General features: G+C 32.8%; 2 protein-coding genes and 1 long non-coding RNA gene across 3 annotated transcripts; 2 read left to right on the forward strand and 1 right to left on the reverse strand.

Annotated features, from left to right (window-relative positions):
* Positions 1–637: 637 nt before the first annotated feature.
* Positions 638–2,979, forward strand: LOC140043726 (uncharacterized). The gene is made up of 6 exons (XM_072088217.1): positions 638–1,021; positions 1,247–1,330; positions 1,508–1,561; positions 1,716–1,820; positions 1,925–2,240; positions 2,454–2,979. The coding sequence occupies exons 1-6, from the start codon at positions 795–797 to the stop codon at positions 2,778–2,780; spliced, it is 1,113 nt and encodes a 370-aa protein (XP_071944318.1). The 5' UTR covers positions 638–794; the 3' UTR covers positions 2,781–2,979.
* Positions 2,980–3,093: 114 nt separating this feature from the next.
* Positions 3,094–6,220, forward strand: LOC140045053 (uncharacterized). The gene is made up of 6 exons (XM_072089782.1): positions 3,094–3,210; positions 3,336–3,412; positions 3,556–3,660; positions 3,953–4,167; positions 4,415–4,579; positions 4,835–6,220. Exons 1-6 carry the CDS (start codon positions 3,207–3,209, stop codon positions 4,968–4,970), a joined length of 702 nt encoding a protein of 233 aa, XP_071945883.1. The 5' UTR covers positions 3,094–3,206; the 3' UTR covers positions 4,971–6,220.
* A 1,926-nt stretch (positions 6,221–8,146) lies between these two features.
* LOC140043727 (uncharacterized) lies at positions 8,147–9,637 on the reverse strand. Its single transcript, XR_011844370.1, has 3 exons — positions 9,478–9,637; positions 8,885–9,033; positions 8,147–8,191 (listed from the first exon to the last, which is right to left on the reverse strand). It is a non-coding gene; the product is annotated as an uncharacterized lncRNA (long non-coding RNA).
* Positions 9,638–10,605: the final 968 nt, after the last annotated feature.

The following is a 10,605-nucleotide window of genomic DNA, read 5'->3' on the forward strand; positions in this document are numbered from 1 at the left end:
AAATAATTTAGCAAGTAATTCTGATGTTGCAAATTTTTTGCTTGACAGGTAACTTCTCTCTTTAGTACAGTGTCCATCGGCTCTAGGGATTAGTTAGGGCCTTTTATTTAGTAAAATAGGCAATACTAGGCCTAGTAAGTAATGATAATTATTATTATTGGTACTATAGTTCCACAGAGTTATAGATAGCCTAATTATTTTGAATTTAGTATAATACTAATAATAATAAATAGGTTAGGTTAGACCTCCAGGCTAGGCCTAGCCTATCTATACTAACTACTATATAGCCTATACTACTACTACTACTACTAGGCCTGCCTACCTTTGCAATTAGATGAATCGTTCGAAAACAGGCGGATTGATAGGCCTAGCTAGATAGAGTAATACAACACACCTTTCGTAGTACAGCAGGTATTTTGAGACAGAAAGTATACTTTTATTTAGTGTTAGTGTTATATATAATCTAGCATAGAATAGCTAGCCGCTAGGCCTATGCCTAATTAAAATCATAGATCCGGTTACCTAGCTGAACATACACACAGCACAGGTCCTACCATTTTTTTTAATAAAAAAATTGGCCACCCATGACGAAAAGGTTTACCTCCTAACCATTTGACTTGGAATTTTAAGTAGATAATTGATTACAATACCATCTGTTTGGTAGTGAGGGCCTTCACAAACAGGGCTGGTAAAATAATTATTTTCCTAGCTAGAGTGGGAATTAACTTTGGTACCTCCTCTGTTGTTACATTACTAGGGCTAGCCAGTGTCAATTTTAGTACAGTATTAATTTGATGATTTGGTATATTAATTTTTTTTTAAATTTAAATTGTAAAATTGTTTTCCCTTATTCTATACCTCTTCACACTGTGCTTTATTGTTTTACGTTTAGTCATGCAGAAAGACATAGCACAGCTTCTGGGCCGACCAGGACAACAGTTTCTACTCACCTTCCTACAACATCGACGCCTATAGAAGGTGCTTATTTAAGAACTACACTATCTGGTGGTTCAGATACAAGGTATGAAAATTTAGATATAATACAAATTTTGTTATGAAATATATTACTAATAATATTAATACCGTACTTAAATTAGATCACATGGGATTCACATAGTGAACGGTTGCTTTCTACACTCACGATTACATGGCTTCAACACTCACTACTAACTGACTTCTCAATAGGAACTCTACAAATATAACTATAAAATATAGAAATTGTCATTGATCATAAATTGTTCTTTAGAATTTCTTCAATATCTGGAATTGATAGATTTAGCAGTAACTCAAGTACTGTAACCGCTTTTCCAAGTGCTTCTGAAGATGGAAGGTAAGTTTAAACTAAAATTGCAGCGCTTTAACTTTTCTGTTTCACTTAATTCCAATGGAATGAACACAGCAAAATCCTTGTCTGTGGCTTGATAATACCCTGCACTCTTTATACACTATGCCAATCTGATTACTGTTATTGAGAATTAAAATGGCATTAAAACTGTTATTTTTTTAGTATAAGCAACATTAAAGAAGAGGACAGACCCAGATGCTCTGCTGAAATATTAAAGTAAATGAATTCTGTATACTTTTCATTTTATATGTTACAATGTATTAATTTTAATTACATAGTTTAAAATCCTTTCCCCCTCGATTGCTAGTGTTTCTAATCACACAATTAAGAGGTTGACATCATTGCACAAGTATTACTATTATTCTTTCAGTATGACCATTGACATTAACTTGTCAAGTGAATCTGAGTCAGAGAGCACTTGTGATGAAGATGAAGATTATGATTTATATGAACCATCATTTGACATAAGCCTTTGGTAAGTCATCATCTATTCCTTTAACCTAAACTTCATTGTGATGCAGTAAAGCATCATTTAAAAAAAATTAATGTTTGAAATTAAGTCATACATACATTTTTCAGTCCCAACAATGCACTTAACCTCAGAGAAACCTCATTCGTTGAAGAGGAATTTGAAATTGAGGCAGAAAATGATGATCCATCCAGTCAGATTGAGGAGGACATTGAAGGGGTGGAAGTTGAAAGCCCTTATGTTAAACACATTGATATTATGGAAGAGTCTGACTTTCTTATAAAAGATGAAACCTGCATAGTGTACTTAAACTGTTTGAAAACCTTGGCAGAAATCAAAATCAACAAATCTTGTACTAGAAAATCCTGTAGTAGTCCTGTTGATCTGCATTCAAAGTTTGTTGGTTCTGCTGTGTATTTCAAATGGGTAAAAAGTCTTACTTTCAATTTTTGTAAACATTTTATCTTAATTTAATAATTCATAATTCTAATTAATTCCTGAAACCAATTTATGAACAAGTCTATGGTACCATCAAACAATGATGGTTGCTATGTAATGTGTTTCAGCTTGTCAAATGACTTATTTTATGAAATTGGTTTAATGGTTTATTTAATAAATATATTATTGTGATCTACTTAGATTTGTACAAATGGCCACCTGAACAACAAATGGTGTTCTCAACCAATTCTAAAGAACAAATTGCATGGAGGGGATTTGTTAATGTCTACGGCACTTTTAGCTTCTGGAAACAACTATGCAAAGATTGCTCTTCTGGCCAAGTTTTTAAAACTTCATATTCTGAATGTCAACACCTACTATAGAATTCAGAGAAAATATCTTGTGCCTGCAGTTACTGAATTATGGGAAGATACCCAGAAAGAAATCTTGACAGCACATGAAGGAAAAGATGTTGTACTGCTTGGTAGGTATTATAATATAAAATGGAGGTGTATGGAAAAAAAATAAATGTGACTAAACTAAAGTTCATAGGTCAAGGCTTCATTGTGCAAATGAAAATGCAGGATGGAACTAAATTACTGAAAAACGCTAATATTGTTTTTGACGAGTTATAGTGAAGAGAAATTCTATTAAAAACTGTTGTTAGTGGTGGTCAGGTACAAATCTACTTATATACAATACAAGAACGTTATTACTGTAAATATTTTTTTTTCATAGGAGATGGAAGGATGGACAGTCCAGAACACTCTGCCCAATTTTGCACATATACTATGATGGACAATGCTGACAAAAGTATTTTGTCAATTATGACAATTGATAAGCGGGAGACAGAGGGCAAAAGTAGGATTTCAGAAGAGTGTTTCATTTCTCAAACAACAAAATGTGAATGTCGTTGAATGTGTAACCGATGCACACTTACAGATTGGCGCATTGATGAGTATGTTTTATTTTTACATCGTAATTCTAGATGATCACCAAAATCTAAAATAAATTTTTGATTAACATGTTTTTATTCTGTAAAATATGGTTTATTTTTATATTTGTTTTTCTTCATCACTCTAGAAAACGAATATCCAGACATCAAACACTCACACGATATTTGGCATGCTGCCAAGAATCTAGCAAAAGCATTGGTTGCAGTAAGTTTTTTGGTAATTTGCAGACAATGTAAATTATTTTATTATAGTTATACCCTAATTTCATAATATGTAAAATAGGATATTTATTATACAAATTAATACTAATCTTTTGTTTCATTGGTATTTTTTATACAATTTAACAGGCTGGTCAGAAGAAAGACTGCAAAGTCTTATTAAGTTGGAGCAAAGATATTGTAAACCATTTCTGGCATACCTGCGAGACTTCAAAGACATATGATGAATTTCTTGTATGTACATGTTTTAATTTAATGGTGCACATACTGTATATACACTCTCAAAGACAAGTTATATTGTTCTTGAACATAAACTTTAGCACAAGATCTTCTTTATTGTGGAATTAATTTCTTTATTCTGGTTCTACTATGTTCATCAATTTTAAAGGCTCACAGCTATCTTCAGATACTGACATTGTCATATTATCTCTGTGTGTATCTGATATTGTATCCATTTTTTCCATATTTAAAAAAAGAAATCTGTATTTGAGATATGTATTTTACTGATTTTCTTGTTCAATGATAGGGAATATGGTGTGGAATTCTTCACCATGTGGTGGATGAACACCAGTGGGCTTTATCATATAGTGATGTTGGTACAGCCTCCTGTAGTCATGGACCTCTTGAGAGCGAGAGACAAAAGGGATGGATGACAAAGGGTCATCCAGCGCACGATGCACTACGAAAGATCGTCCTAAACAACAGATTCCTAAAGAAAATCCCATATTGGCTTAATTTTCGGTGAGCAAATTGATTAAAAATAGAGGAATGGTTTAGACTGTACAAGCATTTCTGTGCATATTCTGTAGTATTGATTAAAGCTAAAAAAAAAAAAAACAGGTGCTCTAAACAATAAATATACATTTCAACAGAACAATATACACATAATAAACACATTTATTAGTATTACTTTAAAACTTGCATATTTTATTGCATTTGACAACAGTATTGACTTAGCTATTTATATATACATATTGTGTATTTTTAGTGGAACTGCTGAACTGGAAAATTTCCACCAATGTATTTTGATGTATGCGGCCAAAAGATTCCATTACAGTCCACCAATGTACAAAGTAAGGAATCTTCTGGCAGCATTGGATTACACAGCAAACCATCAACGAGAGATCAAGAAAAATAAAGATGGGACCACAAGGTACATTCCATAGTTTTTTACAGTTGAATATTAATTGGCTATATTAATTACTAAATACCGTACTACATATGAAACCGACAAGTCTATTCTTAAATCAATTGTATCTTTATGCCATGTACAACGGAACTAGCTACAGGTATATGGGCAAAAGAAATTTGACAATTAATTTTAAAATCGGTTTTCCCGAATTGCAATCTAAGCAAAATATTCCAAATTGCTGTCAAAAATTATAAACAATTATTTTCTGTTGTGTAGATATCAACGCTTATTTAACAAAAAAAGTAAGAGGTGGACAGTGGTGCCTGTTAAAGAAGAAAAGGATTACAGCTACATCCAGAAATTGGTGGAAATGGTTGTATACAAAAGACTACTTGATGAAACTAGCATGTAAACAGTAACAGGCTTAGGAGAAGATGACCCAAGAAGGCTCAGCAGAAACATTGCTTCAGTACCAGCACCACCAACTCATCAACTAGTTGAAGAGAAATTGTCAAGATTTTAAACAAAACTATGATGTATCAGTTACCTTTCTATTCGTGCAAACAGTACTGGGCAATTCCTGTTAAGTTTTTAATGTATTCAGTTAAAAATGATTTATTTTTTTCTGTTATGGTACTAAAATGAGCAATTAAATTTGGAAATCTATTTGTGGGAATTGTACAAAGGGACAATACATCTTTAAATTCGTCCTGGTTGAAAACCAACATACTGGCCAAATGCATCGGGGTATTTGTCCCGTACTGCCCATACACAACTGGGTATTATATTCTGATGCCAATACCGAGACGACCATGTGGTCACAAAACATACTGCCGGTAGGCTGTATGTTTATGACCCCTATTCCATTTGTTGTCCATAGGCGCTGCTAATATATCTTGATGATAGGCTCGTGCCAATTGCAACATTGCTTCATTTAGAATGAGCAACTAAAAGTCCTAAAATGAAAAAAAAAATGTTTATTTAGTATTTTTTGTTTAGTTTATGTTATGCACTATTTTTCAAAATAATATAAGCTGGTAACAGGTCTGTATTTTAACAACAGTACTTATTAAAAATAAAGCAGAACTTTTAAAATTAGTTTGACAAAAAGACAATTCTTTTTGTGTTTTTTTAGATACACTATATCGACACTTTATCATTGTAATGCATTTTATCAATAAGTATGTTAAATTAATATACTGTAATGTTTCACACGTGCAATTACCTGAAATTTGTTGTGTTTTCGTGTGTATAGCCACAGCCCACTCTTTCATTTTCAGTTTGAATTTGCCAGCAGTTGTTGCAAACACACCAACTTGGTGTAGTTGCTGGTGGTACAGGATGATGACCTCCCTCTGGTACTTTTTCTCTGCTGCTTCCTTTAGTTAGTAGGTCTTTAGCCTCTACCTCTGTCAATGCATTAATTTTAACCTAAAGTAAAATAAAATTGTTATAAATTGTTTACTGCTAAATATGGAAATATGAAATATTTATCGTGAGGAATCTTTGCCATTTGCCACCAGAATTTCAAATGTTGAACCAGGTTTCACAATATCTTTTTACCTTTATGTATTACTGGTCCATTGACAAGTAACATTAACAGTGAAGCTAATTAGTTGCGAATATTTCTAAAAGTATTGTCACAAAAATAGTAAATAACCACAGATCCTATAGATTTTTATATATATTGTATATGGAAATTATAGTATTAATTATTAGTAACATATTTCTAATTAAAAAATCCCAAGGATATGATTAGTGTATTTCTTTTTATATACAGTACAATTCAATAGTTAGGCTACTACTACTAGTAATAGGCTAGTCTTTAAAAATAGAACTGGCATCTCTCGTCAAAATCACGAATCAGTTGCCAGTACAGTGGGCTAACTTGGGCACATTTTACTAGCCTATACTCGATAATTAGTAATGATGAACTGATCGGACCTGGCAAAAATTAATACGGGTAGCCAACGAATACTTAAAAATGAGTTTAAAGCATAGGCCTAATATTAATAAAAAGACAACGTGAACCTGAAAGGTAGACCTACCTACCTAGAGTAGCCTAGGCTAGAGTAGAAGGCTAGGCCTACTATCCTAGGTAGGTACTGTGCAAGTTACAGCTTAGAGCTAGGCTTAGTAGTAGTAGTAGCCTAGAGAATCTGAACTAGGCCACAAGTATACATTTTATTTGAGAGAAACTAAGTAAAAAATAGTAATATATTTACCGATAAATCTATGGGTTTCTTGAATACATTAAAACAAAATTCGTTCCGCAACTAGGCCTAGGCATACACTGCCGGCCGCGCCGGCGGCGCGCGTTACGTACAGTTTGGCTATATTATATGCATAATCATAAAACTTCCTCTCTCGCGCGATATGTGTAAAAACATCTCCTCAACCGTGACAAGTTGTAAACAATCTTAATTAGCATATCATGCATAATTCATACCCGTGGTTTGAAATCTTTGTTTACTTTCGCTCGGAATGATTTTCCAGACGAAATTTAATCAAACTAATTTACCTGTTAATTACGTAAACTTGTTGTTTTTGGCTCGAATTTTTAACTTAAAGTGAATAACTTTAATATTACTTTGATATGGCCAATTTAAATTTAGAATATTTTGACCTTCATTTTTTGTGTTCAAAGGGACAATACAACTTTAAGGATTAATTGACGATTAAAACAAAGTTTACCCCGAATATGGGTGTTTTCCAAATACATGCACAAGCGAACCCTCTAGGTTTAATAAAGAGACATAGGCCAACACACCTTGTTTCAAGCATTTGAACTCATATAATATCCTGGTTGGAGGACCTTCGACTTCGACTTTAAACGTGTCTACCTGAACACTCCTTAGCTCTAGATTATAGACAATGGTGTTCTCTGTGATGTTGTTGCACGGCACATTTATGTCAATGTTATTCAATGTTAATTCTTCCTCAACTCAATTCTTCTTCATTCAGTGATTGTCCATTATAGGTTCCCGTAATGCGGTATAAGTACTGAGTTTCATCATTTGGTGTTTCCCATTGGAGTGACAAGACGTTTTCGTTTTCTGACGATGTGGCGTTCACGTCTATGATCATAGAAACTACAAAAACCAATTTTTCATTATTTTTAGACAATAAAAAAGAAAATATTCTAGTCACGTATGGTATATATTGGTCGAGAAGGTAAACTGTTCTTTTTATATACATTATGAGGATTTTGATATTTAATTTCATTTGGTCATTATTAATGCAAATATGATTAGTGAGCACATAAAGACAACTTTATTTTGCAGCTGTCACCAGATACTATCTAGCCTACTATTGTAAGTCAGTTAGATACAAATCGAGGTGGATTAAATACACTATAGTGACAGCTGTAAAATTGGATGTAATGACCCTAATCATTACAAATGGTTATTTGAACATTGAATGCAATTTACAATCTTGTAGAAACGATCTAGGGACTAGGTATACGTATTCCAAATGACTTTAAAACTCACTGGGTAGTGTGACAATTGGACTCCAATCACTGAACTGGTGATATAGGCCTAATGAAAACCTTGATCGCACTTGAAATTCATATTCAGCTACCGCTGTCGTAATCTCCTCAATAATTATCTGCTTTTTATGCTGTTTTTCAATCTAATAAAACAATTCGCTTTTAGTCACCTTGTCAATCATTGGGAGCTACATGACCTTATTTTCTTTTGAAGCGTTTTGTTACGTTTAAGAATCGTTCAATTTTCTAACGAAACTGTATGATCACGAGCGTCAAATGTTTCAGATGTGTTGTAGAAGATGACTGAATTATTTTTGTCATGTCATGACAGTAGCTTACCACAAAATCAGTGCAAGTATTTTCACTTGCACTGCTGATGGAGGGCAATAAGTACTACCTGAAATTTTGATTTAGATCTTTGCTTATTATATTTTTCATCTCCATTTGAGATCTAGCCACTGATACCTACAGTCTTGTCATTTTTTAGTAATTTGCCTTTAGGTTAATAAATAAATTAAAATAAATAAATCCTGCATAACGGAATAACAATCTTTTAAAAAGCGTGCTTTATTATTTTGAAGATTTGTTTAATGAAGCCAAACAACGTAATCTTTTTGAAGAAAGTGAGTCGGAAATATTCTACAAATATGTTGTTTAACGATTTGAAATATATATTATACACAAACGTAATAAACATATATTTATTGCCGATTCTACTACATTCAAATTGAATGAGTTGGTACATTCGTGATATACGATAGTTATTCCACAATTTGTTGTCTCCTGATGATAAAAATATGACAAAACAAATAGTGAAATTGATTGTAACTTCATACCTCTTCTGTCCATGTTTCATTTAAACGTCTGTAACGAAGTTGAAACCATAGCGAGTTACAATAATAGCAATCTTCTTGTAATTTCCAGAATACTATGACGTTTGATTCCCCCACTGAAACTCTATCAATTAATGGTGACAAAGGTACGGCTGAAAATACAACAAAATTAAACGATTAGATCGTGCGTACAGCCATGAGAGTTACTTCAGTGAATCTTTAATTTAGATAAGTAACGTCTGCCGTACATCAAAAGACGGTTGTAGCATAACAACAGAATCATTGAGACATTCTAAGGTTACTGAACATTAGTTCATTTAGGAGACACAAAAGCAAACCTAACTTTACTAGTGTTTATTCGTCATGCTAATCTTCAAACAATTTAGATATTATTTAAGATTAAAAATTATGATTTTTGTTATGTTATACTTCAAAAGCTCATTGAACGAAACCCCGTATCCCCGCCGGATAAATCACACAAGTCACGTAAAAGGGATTAGACATTTGATCTTCTGTGGTGCTTGTATATTTTTTGAAATAATTCGATGGTAATGATCTATATTTTCCAAACCTGTGCTAAATATTGGCCTACAGACCTTCATTCTTAGAATCAAATGTGGATGTTGTATTTGCAGTACCAAACATATTTTCAACAACTACTCGTACTAGATGTGCTCTCATCGGATTACCATCATTTTCCGAAACTTTGCACGTGCTGTCGTTTAGCTTATTAGAACAGTTGATCCACACATTAGAACTGTTTCTAGGGGGATTAAAACAATTCATAATTCAATATTAACTGTTAGTAATCAAAATTCTATAAACAGTAATCAGTAATCTGTAATCAATAATCCGTAAATCAATAATCTGTAATCGGTAATCTGTAAACAGTAATCAATAATCTGTAATCGGTAATCTGTAATCATTAATCAGCAATAAATAATTGGTATTCATTAATTTGGTAATCAGTAATTTGTAATCAGTAATTTCTAATCAATAATCTGTAACCAATAATCTGTAATCAGTAATACTCAATAATATTTAATCAATAATCTGTAATCATTTAACATAATGGTATTATTTTGTTACTTTGTCCTCTTTGCATAATATTTGATTATGCACCTGCAGCTGTTGAATTTAAATAAAAGAGCGATGAACAGACAGACAAATGGTTGGTGTCACATTACGAGACACTGTGATAAGAGAAGAGAAGAATGGCAGCCGAGAACCGGCAACATATTGAAGGGAAGACAAAAACGCAGATGGAGGGACGACACTATTTCTAATACAGTAAAAAAACTTTGGCTAGGCCAGCAAAGAACAGAAACGAATGGCAAAGGCTTGAGGAGGGCTACATCCGACAGTGTTATGATGGAGCCGAGGTAAGGTCATGCATTCTGTATTAGAAATGAAACATTTCTTTAGGTATGATAAGACATTTATTATTTGTGAGAAAAGCAATGATTCTAATTATTTGTGTTATTTATCAATAATACAAATGACTTACTGAAATTGAAATGTATAGACAGATTTAACTCCGGTGGATTTCTGTGCCCATGTACACCAATAATCAACAATATTTGTCGATCTGCAGTTTAATGTTGGAGACGATGGTACGACTAAAGGATACAAAATATAGTAAGGTATATAACTATCTGTTATGTGGATTCTTATTACATGTAAGGAGTGGTTTTCAATAATAACAACTCTTATCTCAGTCTCCA

Source organism: Antedon mediterranea, chromosome 3 (assembly GCF_964355755.1).
Source record: "Antedon mediterranea chromosome 3, ecAntMedi1.1, whole genome shotgun sequence".
NCBI classification, from domain to species: Eukaryota; Metazoa; Echinodermata; class Crinoidea; order Comatulida; family Antedonidae; genus Antedon; species Antedon mediterranea.

Excerpts from the sequence above, each read along its gene's own strand:
- LOC140043726 (XM_072088217.1), top strand. The coding sequence starts at position 795 with ATGATTTGGTATATTAATTTTTTTTTAAATTTAAATTGTAAAATTGTT. Across the intron at positions 1,821-1,924 it reads TCATTTGACATAAGCCTTTG|TCCCAACAATGCACTTAACC; the intron begins GTAAGTCATCAT and ends TACATTTTTCAG. Across the intron at positions 2,241-2,453 it reads CTGCTGTGTATTTCAAATGG|ATTTGTACAAATGGCCACCT; the intron begins GTAAAAAGTCTT and ends TGATCTACTTAG.
- LOC140045053 (XM_072089782.1), top strand. Across the intron at positions 3,661-3,952 it reads AGACATATGATGAATTTCTT|GGAATATGGTGTGGAATTCT; the intron begins GTATGTACATGT and ends GTTCAATGATAG. Across the intron at positions 4,580-4,834 it reads AATAAAGATGGGACCACAAG|ATATCAACGCTTATTTAACA; the intron begins GTACATTCCATA and ends TCTGTTGTGTAG.